General features: G+C 43.6%; 2 protein-coding genes across 2 annotated transcripts; one reads left to right on the plus strand and one right to left on the minus strand.

Moving 5' to 3' along the window:
* The first annotated feature begins 6,917 nt into the window (after window positions 1–6,917).
* LOC117900287 (mucin-2) lies at window positions 6,918–12,427 on the plus strand. The gene is made up of 5 exons (XM_034810598.1): window positions 6,918–7,162; window positions 7,871–8,206; window positions 8,272–8,352; window positions 8,409–10,745; window positions 11,123–12,427. Exons 1-5 carry the CDS (start codon window positions 6,982–6,984, stop codon window positions 12,244–12,246), a joined length of 4,059 nt encoding a protein of 1,352 aa, XP_034666489.1. The 5' UTR covers window positions 6,918–6,981; the 3' UTR covers window positions 12,247–12,427.
* Window positions 12,428–15,785: 3,358 nt separating this feature from the next.
* On the minus strand, window positions 15,786–18,574 carry LOC117900290 (protein rhomboid). Its single transcript, XM_034810602.1, has 4 exons — window positions 18,255–18,574; window positions 16,470–16,613; window positions 16,234–16,413; window positions 15,786–16,164 (listed from the first exon to the last, which is right to left on the minus strand). Exons 1-4 carry the CDS (start codon window positions 18,528–18,530, stop codon window positions 15,940–15,942), a joined length of 825 nt encoding a protein of 274 aa, XP_034666493.1. The 5' UTR covers window positions 18,531–18,574; the 3' UTR covers window positions 15,786–15,939.
* Between the last annotated feature and the right edge of the window lie 693 nt (window positions 18,575–19,267).

Below are 19,267 nucleotides of genomic sequence, written 5' to 3' on the forward strand. Positions count from 1 at the left end.
TCGTGACCCACACACGACCATCTCTAGCGCCAGCTTGCGCTCCGAAACCTGCCCCCAGGAGCCGCATCGCATCATTAACCTGTGGGAAACGTACGTCGAAATGCGCCTCAAAACAAAAGGCGCACGAGCTGCCGACTAAACTTTGATTTATGCAGTATAAATTAAAAAGTCTATATTAATCGCCGGCTGTCATGTTGACAATTGTGCTGCCCAAAAATCACGAAACAATCATCTACAGACCGAACTGAGCCCGGGCGACATCAATTTGCCAAAAAGTGTACTTGAAGGTATTAAGAACTTTCAGTTCATCGATTCGTTTCGGGCCATTGTCGGGGGTTTGTCGGGGGGTTTGGTTGGGTTTTCTTTTGTGAAAGGTGCTATTGCTGGACGACACAGAAACCTTTCCCAGTTTTGAAGTTTTTTGCTGGCCACAATCGTGCTGCCTGTTCTAGTTTCATTAGAGAGCAGGAGATGTCGGGAGACGACTTTCACCTGATCAACGTTTCATTTTTGGGCATGTGAGGTTCAGGCTACACTTGGAAGATACAACTCTAATTAACAAACGAACTAAGTATTACTTCATCCCAAGTTGACTGCAAGAAATTCAATTAACTTTTATGGAAACGAAGCCACAACTAGGGGAGCAGCAACCAGGAGCAGGAAGAATTGTTCAGGGCGGGAGCTATGGGTGGTGGCAATTTGTAGTGGGACTTGTAGAGAAGTTCCCATTAAGTCACCGAAGTCAACTCCTATCCTAAGCTCCAGTCAGCTTCTATCCCCAGCTCCAGACAACTCCCATCTTCCTGCCTTGTCTGGAGCTGCTTCCGAGAATCACAAATTAACATAAATGACATCTACACCTCTCACTCGTGTAAATGCAAAGCAAAAGCTCTTCCTCCTAGAGCATTTAGACTTCGTTCCGCCCAAGCAGCGGAGCAACACCTCTGCCATTCTCATTCTCATACTCACTCCTGGTCTGCCCTGCCCTGCCCTGCCTGTATCTCCTTTTCATTTAACAACTTCCGCTTGGGCAGGCAAAACACAAGGAACAAGAACGAACGCGATCTGTGCAATCGCTGATGATGAGGTGCATAAACGACGCCCATTTATTGAGCCCTCGCGGGCTCTAATAACTTTGTACGTGGAGGCAGTGCCTTCTCCTCTGCTCACAGATCGAATCGTTAAGTGAGCGAGAGAGAGGGATGCAGCGCAGGCATCAGAGAGAGGGAAGACGCAGCGCAGCCATCGGAGAGAGAGGGACACACAGTAAGCAGAGAGCGGGAGCACACAGTCAAGAGAGAGAGGGACATGAAGCCATCGTGGAGAGAGGAGGCAGCGAGAGCAAGTGAAGTACCGCAACAAGCAGAGGTCGCATCAATTGAGTTGGACATGAAAATTGTTCAAGCTTCGTTCTCGTTCCCTCGGTCTCTGCTTCGGCCTATTCTTCGGCCTTTACTCCGGCATATTCTTCGGTGTAGTTTTTGTTTCTTTGCTTTTTTACTTGCTGTGTGGTTCGCAGCATATTTAATGAGCCACACATGATGATGGCACTGACAGGCCAGTAAGCCAGGTTTTATACACTTCTCTTCTTGTCTCAGTTTTTTGTTGTCTTGTAATGTAGTTTGGCATGTGCTTTATTTAGAAATAATTTCTTTTGCCACGGCTACGCGAAGTATTGCCAAATTTATTCAAAAACGTAGAGCAGCCGCAGCGACAACGTGTTGGAATTTCTTCAATTAAGATGACACAAATTTCACTCTATGATGTAGCCGCAGATGTACACATGTATGTATGTATGTACTTATGTACATAAATATGTATGCAAATATGATTTTTAAACGCGTTCATGATTGTGCAAAGAAAGAGAGTGAGGAAAGACAACAAGAATTACAGCAGGCAACAAGGTTTTTGATGTTTTGATTTATAGAATTTTAGGAGTATTTTAAAAGAAAGGAAAGAGACTTTTAGAACTGATTGGCCAAATGTAAACGAAACTCCGACTCCCTGTGGTGTTTTCTTTGCACCAGAAACCCAATCAAAAATATCCCTTAAGCCATACATAAATATTATCTTGCATCTATGTCTATTGTTAAATAAAAACTGAACATTTGTAGTCTTGTTTAGTCATTGGCACGTTTCAATACTCACAGACTTCGATTTCTATTCGTGTTCTTGGACAATTTGCAAAAGTGAAAATAGGCCCAGATCTTCAATCTGCCTCTCGCTGCTCTCCATTGTTATTAGATTTTTTTGCAGCCTGAGCAAGAGATTTACATAATCTTAAGTGCTGGTTGTGCGCCGATTTGCTCGGTGAAAGTTGTTACAAATTATTAGTTTAGAATGCGCCCAAAAATATGCCCAGTAGCCCCAACCCAAACAGCGTAAAAACTCCCAAAAAAACAAAACCAAAGCAAGGCGCAAAATGGTGCAGTTTTTGGCCTCTCTGTTGCTTTTTTTGCCTTTCACAAATCAACGTCCAAATATGGAGGAGGCGGCGGCGATGCTCTCCATCGCCTTCTCGCTCGCCTCGCCAAATGCTGGGATAAATAAATCTGTCAGTGGGGCGTTGCTACTGTGTCAAATAGTCTGGACGGAGCCAAACAAAGTATCTATCAGATACAAATGCTCAATGCCCAATGCCCAATACCCAATTTTATTGTTGCCGAAATCGATGTCACGGCACGGAGTTCGACTTCCAGCAACAACAAAATAAAACAATTTATTGCCATCGAAAACTCTTTTCTTGTTGTCAAATATTTGCGGCGATTTGGGACAGTCAAACTAGTTAATTGGGTTGATTTCTTTCAATATCTTCACTTTAAATGGAGGAATCGGTTTGATTCTGCTCGTATTGTGGAGAGAGAAATTTTAGTTGCTGTGTTGAAGTTCGAATTTAATCACCTAGAATTAAATCTATTAAAATATAATCGCTTATGGTTTTGATTACTACATTTAATGATCTGTCTTTACATTTCCCCTTCCTGTAACGTCTGCTGCGCTTTGCCATTTGATTCCTTTCGTTTCCTTTCTTTATTCTGCTTAGATTTTAGCGACTCCTTTCATATTTCTCCTGTGGTTTTGATTAATTTATTGACCCGCTTCTAGCCCCACTCCAAACTCAGTTATTTCCTTTTAATATTAATTTTTTATTGGTTCTGTCACGGCATGACTTTTGTTTAATATTTTCCGCATATTATTTTAGTTTTTTTTTTTTAATTTGTCTGTACCTTTAAATGCTTTTCTTTCGATAAAAATCCCATCTTTAATCAAGAATTTATTGACTCGCTTCCATCGTCATACGCGCACAGTTATTTCCTTTAAATTTATTGTTTCTTATGGTCCTTTCTCGACATGCCATTTATTTACTATTTCCGCATATTTTTCAGGTCTTTATTTGTATTTTTTTATGGCTTTAATTCCTTTTTTATTGATACAAATTCGCTTTTTTAAATCAAATTATTCGGCCTTCATTTCGTCTCTTCTAAATGCTTTGATCTCTTGATCTTTGATTCTCAAAATCTTTTCACAGAATTCCAAGCATTTCTTTAGGCTAAAAGAATAAATAAATCTTTTCCGCCGCACACCTTTTGTTCAAATTGTCTTTCATTTGCTTTGGCATTGTCAAATGTCTCTGAGCTGACTTTCATTTTGGCCTAAAGTTAATGAAACTGAAACCTCAGAAAACTCTTAATTTCTTTCACTATCTTTAGCACGCAAACTGGGTTAATGAAATCGAGAAAACTGAATGAGCATTTTCATTGTGATTAACTAATCGGTGGCATCCACACTATAATCTCAATCTCAACACTTTCGCTGCGACCCTCGGGGGCTACCGAAATAGGTCCATAAATGACTTGATTAATTTCGTACAGTGTATGATGGTCATGCCAAAAAAAGAAAAAATAAATAAAGTTGTCTGGGCGTAATTGCTTGGCCCCATTATAGAGGTTCTTCGGACACCTGAGTGGCATTTGTGTGCTCCCACAGCCGACGCAGCCGACGCAGCCGCTGCCGCGCTTTCTTTTGGTTTTGTTCTGTGGTTTGGGGGTTTTGTCTTTGCTTTTGTAATTACAGTAATTTATTTATGAGGCATACACACACACACACACACACACTTCTAGATTCTTCTGCCCGATTGTGGCTGCGTTGCGCGCTAGTTTTTTCCATGAAAATTATGGAATTATGTTGCGCCCACAGCCCCGGCCCAGATGCAAATCGCCGCTGAAAAATCTGTAATTAAGTTGTTTGGGAAGAAAATCTCTCACTGCAATTTCAGGCCCTAGGCCAAGCTTAGTCACTCTCTCCTCTATCGCAGGGAGAAAGATCTCGCTGCACTTCACTCCATTTTCATCCATTTTCATCTCAGTTGCACTCCTGTAATTTTCAGCGTTCTAATCTGCCTGTTTTTCATGGCCAAGTACACGACGTTCGGCATGCAAATGAGCCACAGCTGAATTTCAATTAAAATCAAACACAAAAAGCAGCAGAAGAACCCAAACACTAAATAAAAGTCAACTGCAACTGATTTACTGTGTGAAACTGAAATTCGTTTTTTTTTTGGTCCGTCCGTTTTGGGGTTTTTTGTGACTTCTGCTTGTGAAAGTTTCTTTAGCTTAGATCCAGCCACTGCTGCGACTGCTTGACATTCAGATAATGGCTTGATTAAAACTTGTCATGAGAACGAACAGAACAGAGCGGAGTCTAAGTTGTGCAAGGCCAAGTCGGTTCACAGCGGGCATGCAAAGAGATTCGAGCTCCAATTAAGCGAAGAAGCCGCTGCCAAGTCATGCCTGAGCACTTACACTTACACTTGATTGGTGTGTGCTTTTTTTTGGGGTAGTGCCGCTGGGTGGTGTGACTTGTCAATGGCAATGGTTAGAGGGTAAAGGAAGTAGTAGAAATATGCTGCAGAATTGGTGTTTCAAGACATCAATTTTTGGTTGAAGAAATACCAATAAAAGTTGCACAAGAGTTGAGCAAAGAGCTGTGCCATTTGAATGAGAACTTTGACGAACTAATTATAATTATTACAGCATTTTATTTATATTTATTTATTGCATTTTTGCTGCACTCTTCCATGTTGACTTTAGCTTATTGAAACCCTCCCTAGAGTATCCCCTCGTCAGCTCTCTTCCACACACAAATACTCTTACATTGTTGCCTCTTCCCCTAGCCATGTTGCATTTGCATGTTAGTGAGTTTTCGCCTGCTAATCACGTTCTTAATGAAAGTGCATGCACTCCAACAGAGAGCGCTGCAAGAGAGTTGTTCATGGCCTGGACAATGTCTCTTGGCTGGGTTGCTTCTTGGCTGTGGCTATTGGCTGGTTCTTAGCTGGCTCTTGGCTGTTTCTTGGCTTTCCTTGACTCGCCTCGACTCGTCTTTTAGTTGCTGAACAACATTGACTGGTGGCCAGAAGTCTGCTACGTTCTGCGACTTGATCTTTCGCTGGCAATGACCGCCATTTGGCTTTGGTTTTATTTGAGTTTCATGTTTGTTGTTTGCCTGTTTGGTGGCTTGTTTTTTTGTTTGTTTGTTTTTACATGCAACTATCGTCTGGCTCGTACCGAGTGTGAAGTGGTTCTGTCCAGCCGCAGGACCAGTTCTTTCTCTTGTGAGTTCTAGCCTCTGATTTTGATTTATATTATTTATGACGTCGGCTCTGGTGTCTCTTTCACTCTCGCAGTTCTAGTTTGCCGCGTATTTATTGATAAGTTTTGGCATCATTTCCGTTCGCAGGCGCAGCACACTTCTTTTTGGCCTATTTCTGTGTGCAGGGGAATTTATGCCAAGTATTTGCCGCACACTCGGCCGGCAAAACTCGGGCGGTTGTACATATGTAAATGAACCCATAAACTTGTGTGAAAATACTCGTATGGGAGTTGCTCTCTTTCTCTCTGCGTGTCTCTGTTTTATTTCAAGCTATTTGTGGCGGTAGTTTTTCTTGGAGTGGTTTACATCGAGAGTTCAAGACTTTAGCTGCTTCTATGAATATTTGGGAGGCTGATTGGGGTCTGTTGCCCGTTGATTGTAGCGGGCATCTTTTTATGGAAAGTTTAGTTTTTAAGCTTGATTAATAATTGGAGAATCTACTATTAGCTGTTGGGATTTTTCTTCTATATAAAACATGAAACATGAAATTTGAAAGATATTTCAGCGGTTTTAAAGGGTTAAATGATAGCTAAAAAAAGATTTGTGTGAATTTGTGCAAGAAAATAGTCATTAAAAATAATCAAAGCTTTAATTTAAATATGAAAATTAAAAGCCAAATTAATGGAAGACTTGTGCCAGACTTTATTCCAGTTAAATTTAATTTCTAGCTAATTTATGGCTGCACCTTCTCCTACACTCTCATTTTCCACTGCCATTTTTACTTCCCCGCTAATCTGTGCAAATCAGAGTCCATTCAAATAAAGTGAATTACCCCCAAGCCAACCTGTGTCATAGTTTTTTTTGTTACTTTTCGTTTATTATACAACATTTGTCGCGCTAATGACAGTCACTTAACCAACACCTTAACATTTGTTCACTCCCTTCTCACCGCTCTCTTTGCAGCTGTCAAACGCACAAAGTAAACTTTTGTGCCGCCTGCGTCTATGGTTCACTAAAAGTGTGGCAGAACTTTGGCATCAACCCAAGCCACGACAACGACCTGTAGCATTGTGCGGGTAATTTTCTAGGCTTGGCTTAATTTGGTCTACGGAGCAGCAGAGGAGCATGCGCACGGCCCGGTCGCGTTGTCATTCGAAAGTTGCCGCTGCGTGACACACATTTTACGCATTAGACTTGCAGTTGGACGCTGCCAGAGCCCGACTTGCAGTGGGATTCTGCCAGAGCTAGACAAGTTGGAGCTGAGTTGGAGCTGCCCTGCCAGCAACAAAAAAAATATACAAAAGGAGCAGCAGAGGAGGAGACGGGGCAGAGGGTAGCTTAGACTTAGGCTCTACACCCAAACCCACAATCGGTTCTGTTGCATTATTCATGCTCTTCTTCCACCGCTGCGACGCTGAAGCAACGGGAACGAGAGGCACCAGCACCACCATCAACATCATTCGACCCATGGAAACGAAGATGACGCTGCGCTTAGTCAGCATATTATCGGCGGCGGCATTACTTTTCCTCTGGCCCGCACAGCTGGATGCATTTATCACACCGAATACAGGTGAGTCGCTCGTAGAATAGCGGGGCTCACCATAATGTCTGTGAAATGTATGGCAATGGGGTAAAGATAAGTCCACCAGCCAGCCGCCAGCCGCCAGCAGCCAGCATTGGCCTTGGAGTGCCAAAGTAGCGGATAATTCCCAGAGTTACGGGGGGGATGTTATTTGGAGTGGAACGCATGGATGAGCGACTCTAAAGTGCGTTACCATTAATAAATCAATTAGAAGATGAGAAACGAAATTGTTTTGATGGGAAAAAATATGTAATTAATGGGCGGAGTTTTGGTTTGGGGAGTCAATAAAATGTTTGCAGCTTCAAGGCAGTTTCTGATATTTGCAAATAGAATTAAGGAACAGAACGCGAGGGATTCTTGTAGCAATTTTTACAGCTGACAACTCTCAGAAAGGGGAGTTTATTAATTTCTATTCAGTAAAGAAGATTTAGATCCACTTTGATTCAGTTTATGGACTGAGAATGAGTAAGAGAAGGGCTCCTTTAGGTCTTCAGAAACAGCTTTTAAAAGAGTCAGAAATGTACCCAAGAAAATGTGTAACCAAAAGCCATGAGGATGCTCTTTCTAGACACTAATCTATCTTCGATCCCATGCCACGAACTGGCTCCATTTGTTCCTGCCTTTTTCCCAAATTCAAAACTTCCTCAAATAAAAATTCTTTCCACTAAAAATCCATAAATTTCCTACCATGCCCAGGCTGCCATCACAATGGCACTTGGTTCGCTGACAAATCGGTGGTGCCCAGCATGGAGAAATGCCTCAGCTGTCAGTGCAATCGCAAGACGCTCGTCTGCCGCCTCAAGGTCTGCCCGGAGATGCCCATGCCACCGCCCAGGGGCTGTGTGGTAGTCCAAAAAAAGAGCAGCTGCTGTCCATATTTGAGCTGTGCGCGACTCGATGCGTTCTACAAGATACCCACAAAGCGACGCATCATCGCCTACTTGGATCACTATGAGCGGGAGTCCATAGATCGCGTGGTCAATGATAATATGCTGCAGCGAAGATCCGATGATTCGGATACGGATTTGTTTGGTGAGTGAACAAAGAGCGAAACTCAGAGGAAAAAATATCTAAAATTAAATTTGTTATCCCCGCAGTTTGTGTCAAAAATGGAACTGTGTACAAGTCGGGCTCGGCCATGTCCTCATCGAATTTGTGCAGCTATTGCTATTGCATAGGTAAGAAATTAGAGATTTGAATTTATTTTTAAAACTAATTTGAAATATTTTAACAGGCGGCACCGAAAAGTGCGTCAAGCCCAAGTGCATGTTGCCTGTGGATGGCTGCAAACCGATTTTCGTGGACTCCACCTGCTGCCCCGTGCGCTATGACTGCAGCAGCAAGATGTCCGGCAAATCCTCGCAGGAGGTGCGCTATCGCAAGACCTCCAATAAGCACTTCCAGCGCATGTCCCAGCGCCTGCAGCGGAATCGTGGCTGCACCGTCGGCTCCCAGTTCTATGCGGAGGGGCAGAAGATGCGCTCGGATGTGGACAGGCCGTGTGACATTTGCTTCTGCATACGCGGCACACGTCGCTGTGCACCCAAAAAGTGTTCCCCAGCGCTGAAGAACTGCATTCCGGTGGTGCCCAAGGGACAGTGTTGCCCCTCCAGCTATGATTGTGGCAGCCAGCGGGATTATCGCAGGTCGCACAATTCGCGGCAGTTTAATCTGTACAACATGCTCTTTGGCAAGGAGGAGCAGGAGGTGGAGGCGGTGGCCAATGCAGCGATAATACCACAAAACTCCATGGCCGAACGCTATCCACACGATCGTCATCCCACAAGAGGGACGGTGGGGGATCCTCTGGAGGCCAGCAGCGAGAAGAGCATTTTGGATACGCTGCGTGACGGCCTGGAGTTCATCGATGGCAACAACAACAAAATGTTGGCCAATAATCTCGATTTAGTGGGGATGAGAACCACAGCCGCTCCAGCCACCACGCGCGAAGAGTCCACAGAGGAGATTAGCAGCTCGACGACGGCGCTGAGTTTTCTCGATTTGCTCTTGGGTCCCAGCACAGAGAGCGGGCCACAAACGCCCCCAGAAACTACTACCACCAAGAGCACACTCTCCTGGATGGACATTCTCCTCGGTCCCGATGAGGAGGAGCTGCCACCGCTCACCGAATCCTACGTAGAATCCAGCACAGTCTCGAGCCAACCGGAGGAACACACCTCAACCTTAAGCAGCATCAAACGCATTGCAGACGACTTCGATGAGCAGATGGACAGTGCAGGCATTGCCGTGGGCGAACTGCCAGCCGAGGCGCAACACATGGGACTGACCAACGCGGGCATTTGGCCGAGTCCAAGCCAAGAGATTGAGCCACCGCCCAAAGAGGAGCCCAGTCTGCTGAATGTCTTCATGGATGGACTGTCGGGCATGCTGGAGGAAACCAATAATGAGACCAGCACAACAACAACAACTACTAGAAAACCAACAACAACAACCACAGTGCGACCTGCGCCCATGTTCCGTCCACTGCCTAGCCACAAGCTGACCCACAATCGCATCAACTCGAAGCTGGCAAATCTCACAGTGACACCGCCCATGCTGGTGGTGACCAGTAAGTATGGACATCATGTGACACACAGGCTTAGCACAACAACCACAAGACAACCAACCTCAACAACAACAACAACCACCAAGAGAGCCACAACAACAACCAAGAGAGCCACAACCACAGCAAAGCCAACGCCGGCGCCGACAACAGCGAAATCGAAGCCCAAAACGACGCGAAGAACAGTGACAGCAACCAAGGCCACAACAACAACAACAACAACCGAGAGACCCGCAACAACAACAACTGAGAGACTCACAACAACAACAACTACTGAGAGACCCACAACAACAACAGCGATCCCAACAACAACACTGAGAACCAACAACAAATCGAAATCCAAGCCCAAAATCAAAGCGCCGCCGCCATACATCACGAGCACCTCGAAACCTTTGGAAATCAAAACGAATCCCACAATTTTGGAAGCGGAACCGATGGACTCCAATGGGGAGCCCACCCTGCCGCCCAGTCTGCCCAATCTGAAGATCATTCCCTTTCTGCCAACGGATGCCGTGGAAACGGTGCCACAGGAGAGCGGCGGCTACCCGAGCGGCGGCTTCTATCAGAATCCCTCGCAAATAGCCTCGGATAAAATGGATGTTGTGAGCTATGAAACCGCCGACGATGCGGTACAGGTGGCGCTGTATGCCCAACCAAACCCCGATCAGGCTGCCTACAAATACAAATTCAATGTGGAAGTGCCTGCGGTGGAGCCAGCGCCCGAGCCTGTCGTGCATGTGGGTGGACAGTATCAGGGCAGCGCGGCATATGTCAAGTTTGACTTTGATCAGCAGGTGGTGCCGCCAGCACACAGCGGCTTCTCGCCACCCACCGAGACGGAGGGTGGCTTTATGCCCAAGGAACCGCTGGTCATCGATGGCGAAGTGCTGCAGGAGCATGTCACGTCCAGTGTGCTGAATGCTCTGGCCGATAGCTATCATGTGACGCAGCATATAATCGATATAACAACGGGGGGAGGGGAACAAGCCAACGATACTTCAGCGATAGGTGAGTTCAATTAGGAGAAATTATTTTTTACCTTTATTTTTATCATTTATATTTTTTTGTTTGTATTTTTTTATTTATTTATTAATTTATTTCATTTATTTATATTTATTTGTTCATTAATTTTTATAATTTTATTTATTTATCTTTTGTTTAGTTATTTATTTCATCTATTCATAATTTTTTATTTTTTTTAATTTATTTATTTGTTTATTTTATTTTTTTATTTTTTATTCATTTATATTTATTATGCATTCAATTGTTTATTTTTATTTATTGCTAATCTTTTATTTTTTCATTTATTTTATTTATTTATTCAGTCATTTAGTCATTCATTATTTAATAATTCATTTATTTATTTATTGACATTTCTTTTACAGAAATTACCACACCAGATCCCTTCAAAGATGTCATTCACACAGAAACGCCGCCCAATCTGGACGCACTAATCGAGGATAAAGCGAACAAGCAACCAATTGAAGAACACATTGAAACCGTCACTTTCAGCATCAGCAACTCAACAGTCAGTGCCTCCACATCCTCCTCGGGCTCCTCCACAACGGAAAAGCAACTACCGCTCATAGATAAATTCGAAATCAATAAATTAGATAAGCTCTTGGATGAGCTGCTGGGCATGGAGCTGCCTAAGGCAGCAGCATCGGCAGTTGTCAGCAGCACTGTTCCGCCCTTAAAGCAGATGCCAGACAAGAGTACACAGCCGACAACAACGACAACAACATCCCCTACATCCCCAACCACAACAACGATAAGCAGTACAACGACAAACCCCACCACCAGCACCAGTACCAGTACCAGCACCACAGCACGACCAACGACAACGACACGTGGCACAAACAAAAAGGGCAACAGTAAAACGAAAACCAAACAATCTACGGGCAATAGACGCAATCCGGGGCCAAGTAGAACCAAAATCCAAACAGCCACGCGTCGAACTTTGGTCAACAAGAGTACGATGCCAGCAACAGTAACGCGGGTAACCACACGAGTGCCCCAAACAACAACAACAACGACAACGACAACAACGAGGGCTGCAGAGGAAACTACAACTATAGCAGCAGCAGCAACGAGCACTATGCATCCATTTTTAAATTCACCATTCGACAAATTACCGTTCATGGACACCAGCTATGAGGTGAGACCGCACAGATTGCAGCCGCAGCAGCAGGTCGAGCCAACGGAGCAACAATTCCACCATTACCAGCATGCACCGAGTACGACACCCACACCGACAACATCCACAACAGAAGAGACTCCACGCTCAGCAGAGAGGGAGAGAGAACGGGAGAGGGAGCGTGAGCGGGAGAGGGACAGAGGAAGCAGCGATGAGAGCCCCATGGATCCCATGGGCATGCTGAAACTGGCAGGATGCAACATTTATGGCCGCATGTATCGCGTCGGTCGGATTATCGTCGAATTATCCAGCCAATGCCTGGAATGCAAGTGCACTGAAGTGGGGGTCAAGTGTGGCCCATTAGACTGTTAATTTACAACTTAATTTAGTGTTTAGATTTTAGCATTTGGAAGCTTAAAAGTTTAAAAGTGAACATCCCCCGCGAGAGTGTATGGCAGTTAAGTTCAGTTCATAAAGTCCGTCTGTAAGTTGTATTGGTAATCCATAGCTGGTAGCTAATTAAGGGGTAGAATAAGCGTAACTACTAAATTGTATTATAAAAATAAATATATGAAATTATGAATTGATTTATCATACAAATAAATAATATATAAATAAATATATATTTCATTTAAATTTCATTTAAATACCCATGAGCTGGCAGTAAAGTTTTGGTTCTCTTTTTGGTTAGCTTTTTCAATTGCGAAATCAGTTAGCCGCTCGATGGTTTTATGCGTGTGTGAATAAATAAGAGTGTAGGTGTTTCTGAGGGATTGAGATAGTGTGTGTGGGTATTTATGAAGGTGAGTTGTTACAGAAAGTGCTCTCTCTTACTCTGTGTGCATAGCTGTCCCACCCTCCCCTAACCTACATCAACGTACATTACAGAGAGAGCGAAAGATCTGTCTTTGGATTGCCTCCCCCTATAAATGTGACACCGTGTTAAGAGAGCGCCCACGCTTACGGCTTTTTCTCTCTTTTCATTTTACGCCTCCTCTTCACATTGCCAAACATCACGTGACCCAACCAAAAATACTTGAACCTCCACGTTTTGCAGGCTCAAAAAGTTTACACATAAAAAAGTAAAAGCAAAGACAAAAAGAAACACAAAATTGTCACACTTACCAATAGATTTGTCCCGTTACATTTTTCTTACCGGCTGTTCTTCTTTTTGTGCTCTGCACATAATGTTCGTTTTGTCGATTTAAAGAGAGGGGACACCGCACGACGACTTCGACGGCGAAACCCGCACCGAAAACGCGCAGAAACCGCGAGCGAAACGCACGAAAATTCCAATAAGAGCACTCACTTTGGGCATATTAATTGAGGGTGAGGCATTGGTGGACGGAAGTTCGTGTGAGCACACCAGATGAGAGAGAGTCAGATCAGCAGTTTTGGAATGCCTCACCCTATAATTCACTTCACTTGGAACGCTCGTTCCTTTTTCACTATCTGCTTCACTGCGCTATTTTATGCTGGAGTGGGAAAGGGACAAACTTAGCGCCTATTTTGCCAAATTTTCACACACACACATACACTGCTGGAACTCCGGAACACACTACTTGAACTGTGGCAATGATTTTACACATGAAAAAAAAATGTATGCACCTTATTTAATGCCAATTTACATATCAAATATGTAATGATTTTCACTCATTGCCGGGCCGTCACTTGGTGCCATTTTGACGCTTTCTTCGCCAACACATTTTCTTGCACAAACACTTCTTTTACACTGCATTTTTTGCCGAGCTGCCATTTTTCGCCATTTCGTTGTTGCCGCCGCCATCTGGAACCAACACTTTTTCTTGCACAAAACACACACTTTTTTGTTAATTTAAGCACTACATCACTACACTACGCTGCACTACACACCACTTTTTCGCCAAGCTGCCATTTTTCGCCATATCGCCATATTCGCCGAGCTGCCATTTTCGCCTTTTGCCATATCGCCGCTGCCGCCGCTCTGGGTCCAATATATTTTCTTGCACTAAACACACACATTTTTTTACATTTACAGTTAATCACTACACTGCACTACACATCACTTTTTCGCCAAGCTGCCATTTTTCGCCATATCGCCGAGCTGCCATTTTCGCCTTTTGCCATTTCGCCGCTGCCGCCGCTCTGGGTCCAATATATTTTCTTGCACTAAACACACACATTTTTTTACATTTACAGTTAATCACTACACTGCACTACACATCACTTTTTCGCCATTTTGCCGTCGCTGCCCTGGAACCTGGAACTTTTTCTTGCACAAACACTACACTTCACATTACACCTGCGCGAGATTTCATTTATTTGAGATTTCACTTTTTCCCCGATTTTTGCGTATTGAAGCGCGGAGACGAAGACATGCGACCCGCTTTGACCCGATGCAGAATTTTAATTGACGAGCGCGGCTGAGATGCGTGGGCAGCTTAAGCTCTGCTGCTGTTCTTGACGTTGCTCTCTCACACTCTCCTCTCTCGTCTGATACGTTTGCAAAGGTGGTGGTGGAATTTTTTGGTTCTTTTTGTCATGTACAGTTTTACATTGCTTTTGCTTATTGCTTGCGCATTGGGAATTGACTCTCATTGAAATCTCTGCTCATTGCTTCTTCCTTTCTTGCAGTAGGAATGAATAGAGTGTAGGTATGTCACCTGTTGGGGGAAGTGAGATGGAGAGACGGTTGCAGCGCGGTGTGGGTGCAGCGCTGCCGGCTTTGTTCTAGAACATTCTGTGTTCGCCTTCTCCTCACCCCCCTCATCAGTCGGTTGAAGTTGGATGGAGGGGCTGGGTGAGAGAACTAAAGCGCGTGGTGTGGGCAGCCAAAAATGCATAGACGGCTGCGCTGTCGGGTTTGTTCTGGAACATTTTGTGCGCTTCTTCTCCACACCCTCCCCTCACGATTTAATGCAAAAAAGATCAACTTATATTTTGGCTGTTCTTTGGTCACCTATGCGTTGGAGTGAGATGGAAGGGTTGGTGGAGGTTTAAAGCGCTTTGTGTGGGTACAGCCAAAAATGAATAGACGGCTGCGCTCTCGACTTTGCGCTCGAACACTGCACGCTCTCCTTCTTCTCCTCTTCCTTCACCTAGCCATGAGTGTAAAGAAGAAAGAATATTTCGGCTCTCCCATGATAAAAACGTGTGCATATGTATGGATGTAAAGTATATGCATACATAAGTATGTAAATATGTATTTGCAGCTATGGATGCAATGGAGAGAGTGTAGCGTTGCTTAGATAAGAGAAGGGTCAAAGTCTAAGTGCAAAGCAGACATGTAATCAGTAAATCTCTAACCAAAGCAATAACTTCAACAGGTAATCTGTGTATATTAATTAGAATGAATTGAATTGAATTCAGCATCAGAGATTTACACATTATTCTATTGCTTTTATACCAGCATTGTTTTGATTTTACTTGATCAATGTTTTAATTAAATTTTCATCTAGTTTTTCAATGACCATGAACTATTTTAAACAATAAATATTAGCTGTCATTGAATTACACATACTGCATACCTAAAGCCTAGAATAGAAGCCCAAACACAATTCAATTTGTAAACCATAAATATTCATTAAATGCTTACACTGTTGCACATGGACTGACAAAATTGGAACAAATTAATAACAACAAAAATTGCAATTCGTGTCAACAAGTTCTGACCACATAAAATTTACTCTAGTTATAAAATTCCGGACAAATTTCCATCAAACTATTCAGCCACACCAAAAGTAAAGAACATTCTGGCAAACCCAATTAGCCGTAAGCACTTTGATGAGTAATAAATTAATTGCATTTAAAAGCCATTCAGTTAACAATTTGTAAGCCAATTAGTTGTGTGTTCGACATGAAACATAGGCCACCACGCCCGACAGGGAGGTGTAACATAAATGTTTATTTATAAAACCAAATTATGCGCGACCAAAACAAAAGAAAGAAACTTAAAAAAAAGAGCGTGTGCCGAGACAGCCCAAACACGGCGTAAAGTAATTATTTATGCAATTTCGATTCCGGTCGGCTTGCCGAGAATAATAATGACAGACAGGCAGATTACACAGTGACTACAACTAATTGAGACTACAAATAAATTGATTTTTGATTGGACTTTTGCTGCACACGTCGATACACGATGAAGCCGCACAGCAGTCCGGCCACGCCTCCACCCAGATGCGCCTCCAGGCTGATGCGCGGATTGCGATTGTGATGCTGGCGAAAATGAAACGTTGTGAAGCCCACATCGCTGAGGAACAAGATCAGCAGCGCGGCAATGCGGGCAAAACGATGCGACAACTGATGGAAGTTCTGTGTAAAAACAAAATAAAAATCTAATTAAAGTTACAATAAATAAATTTAATTTTCCAGTTGACTGACCAGCACCAGGTGTGGCACATGACTGAAGAGCATGGCATAGACGCCAGCGGATGCGCCCAAAAGTAGCAGATGAGGCTGCAGCCAGGCATTGGCCAAGGCACCAGCCAGGCCGCCTGCAAAATAGACCACGGCCAGACGACAGTGACCCTGCTCCAGTTCGAGGCAGACACCAATGAAGCACTGGAAAAAGTATTTCTCTCATAGAAGTGGTGCAAATGGAGGATCGAAATGCTCACCTGCAGACAAATATTGAGCGTCAGGTGCCAGGCATCGGCATGCAGCAGCATGTAGGTGATGAGGCGCCAATACTCATGACTCCATTCCGGCTTGTAGATCAGTCTTCTTTGCATGCACTCATTGGCAATCAGATGCAGAGATAGCTGCGTGAAAAAAAGAGATTAAATGACATTAATTACACTGCAAAGCAAAGGAAAAGAAAGGGGCCAAGAAAGCAACAAAGAATTATGATTTATACAGCATTGGAGAGGCAAAGTCTTCCTTTGTCATTTGCTCAATAAAATCTATAATTATGGTAAGCAAAACTAACCCAAAAGATGTATAAAAACTACAATCTCCACTACCAATTCTCCATTTATATCCAAAGCACCCTCAACTTTGTCGATCAGTGTCATGGCAACAACTGCCGACAAGCGCTGTCACTTTCGCTCCAGCAGCCAAGTGGCGAGATGCAATGCGATGTGCGCGTGTTAAGATGCCGCACAATGTGCGCCGCATGACTTGACAGCGGCCACAGCACCACAAACAGCGGTCGCAGCGACACCAAAACGGTGCAACATGCCAAATATGACAAATGCCAGAGCTGTACTATGTGCGAGTTGCAACATTCAATCGATGACTAAAATGGCAATATATTGTATCCAAAATCGGGGCACAACAAAGTGTTCGCATTGTGCAACCAGCAACATGGTGTTGTGGGTTGGGTCGGGCTGGGGCACAACAATCTCTGCATTGCAGCGCGTACTCAGCGATGTCAGTTGGAGTGTGACTACAATAAAGGTATCAATTAATGAGAGTGTTTGCTGCCAAATGGGTCACACTTGTGGGACTTTGGGTGGGAAGCGGCATTGGCCAACAGCCAGTGCAACAGTTGGCAAATGAGTAATTTGATGCAAAGTTGCAGGCGCAATTTTTGAGAGCAAAACACAGATGGAGCTTGGGGAAGCAAAGTAATATTTATAAATCATTTAATTTGCTGAAAAAAAGAAGGAATAAGCAGAACACAAACTGACAAGAGTTGGAGCTATGGAAAGGAAAGGAATTCTTGTAACTAATTTAATTCCTAAGCAAAGAAAACAAAGCAGGAAGCCAGATTGCAGCTTGCACAATGACTCTGCAAAGTTTACTCTTTCATAATTTATTTATTTATTATTTTATGTGATTTAAATAAAACTTTAATCAAGCAAAAATAATCGCCCTCCTAGGCTTTTTCTCTGCCAACTTCCTTGTGGCATAAATTAAGAATACAATTTATTTTATTTACCAAAATTGTTCCACCTAACAAACCACAAACAATACACTTCCAATTAATACAAGAGAAAACCACTAAGCAATTTTTCCACAGAAGTGAAAATTCAAATGATTTTACGGCCGCACACACAAAACAAAGGCAAACAATTTGTTTTGTTTAAATGAAATCGCATAAACGCCGAGTATATATGGAGATTATAAACAAAGTTTTTTTGTGGAATTATTTAGCACAAAAATGCTGGCTGAGGCTTATCAGCTGTAAACATTTTGCGGGCAAAACAATAATAAGCAAATAATTGAGATTAATATTATACAAAAATATTTTCGGAATTCAAAAACTGTCCACATAAAGGGGAGACTATCTGCATGCAATCTGTCTGTGCGAAAAATTGATTTGATGAATTAAAAAATGCAATCAAAAGCGAAAACAAACACACATCACTCAGGCGACTCTCAAATAAAAACAGAGAAAAATATACAATGGGAGGATAAAGTAGAGCAGCAGCTGCAACAGATCGAAATCAAAATCGAACCTGCATAAAGCACATCAGCAATATAAACCAGGGCACACGCCATGGACGCTGTCGCTTCAGTGGGGATGCATCGCCGTCGTGCCCCGTTGTCATGCCCTTTGTCAGGTCATCAATGAAAATCTTTTGCAGCGGTGCACGTGGTGCGGGGAGACTCGTTGTATCCGCGGATGCTTCTGGCAGCAACAGTAGCCTGACATCCTTGTTATCCTTGTTATTATTATCAACGTTATTGTTATTATGCCGTGGCTCCGACGAACCGTCGACCCGAGGCGGCATTTGACAACCGCTGCGCCGAACGCTTAATGTGCGACTAGGCAGATACGCACACCTCAGAGCTACTGCAAAGGTGCTGGGCTTATTCTTCCATTCGAAAATCAATGCGATACGATCGGCTACGATTGATCCAACGAACGAGCGGCAGTCAGACGGACTGCCTTCAGTCTCGCGAGTCGCGCAGAGTGTGCGCGAATGGGCAAGCAGAAGGCGAAGCATACTTTTGGCAAGTGGGGAACAATTTTCTGTACTTAATGTTCGGTTTGTGTCTTGGGTAATTAGTTGGGAAAATATTGAGAAAATATTAATAGATATTTTAAAACAATTTACAAGCGAGTATTGATGCTCCGCTTTGATCTTTAGAAGCCAACTACAGATAAAAGGGATTTTATTTTCCTTCGCTTTTCTAGCGCTATAAAACAATAACAGTGGGTTTCCTCCTAGCCGACTGTTTATTTACTCCCTCGACCGCCTGCACAATGGCAACAAAAGTCTCTCCCACAATATTACTGCCCGCTCCTTCCGTTTCCCATAAACAGTACAAACAGACAAAACCTCCTTGTAGCGCTTTAAAATTTCAACCAATTCGTGGCTCGTGGCTGTGCCACATCCTTGGCATTTGACATTTGCCTTGCCTGGGCTACAGCGTGGCATAAAGTGAGCGATGGTGCAGCAGCAGCAGCAGCAACAGCAGCACGAACGGAAGCTGCAGCACGCCCGCCCGCGTAATGTTTACACAA

Source organism: Drosophila subobscura, chromosome U, assembly GCF_008121235.1.
Source record: "Drosophila subobscura isolate 14011-0131.10 chromosome U, UCBerk_Dsub_1.0, whole genome shotgun sequence".
NCBI lineage: Eukaryota > Metazoa > Arthropoda > Insecta > Diptera > Drosophilidae > Drosophila > Drosophila subobscura.

Coding starts and splice junctions, on each gene's coding strand:
- LOC117900290 (XM_034810602.1), bottom strand. CDS start 18,530: ATGCCGCCTCGGGTCGACGGTTCGTCGGAGCCACGGCATAATAACAAT. Junction 16,414..16,469: donor CGCTCAATATTTGTCTGCAG/GTGAGCATTTCG, acceptor TACTTTTTCCAG/TGCTTCATTGGTGTCTGCCT. Junction 16,165..16,233: donor ATGTGCCACACCTGGTGCTG/GTCAGTCAACTG, acceptor GTTTTTACACAG/AACTTCCATCAGTTGTCGCA.
- LOC117900287 (XM_034810598.1), top strand. CDS start 6,982: ATGCTCTTCTTCCACCGCTGCGACGCTGAAGCAACGGGAACGAGAGGC. Junction 7,163..7,870: donor ATTTATCACACCGAATACAG/GTGAGTCGCTCG, acceptor TACCATGCCCAG/GCTGCCATCACAATGGCACT. Junction 8,353..8,408: donor CAGCTATTGCTATTGCATAG/GTAAGAAATTAG, acceptor ATATTTTAACAG/GCGGCACCGAAAAGTGCGTC.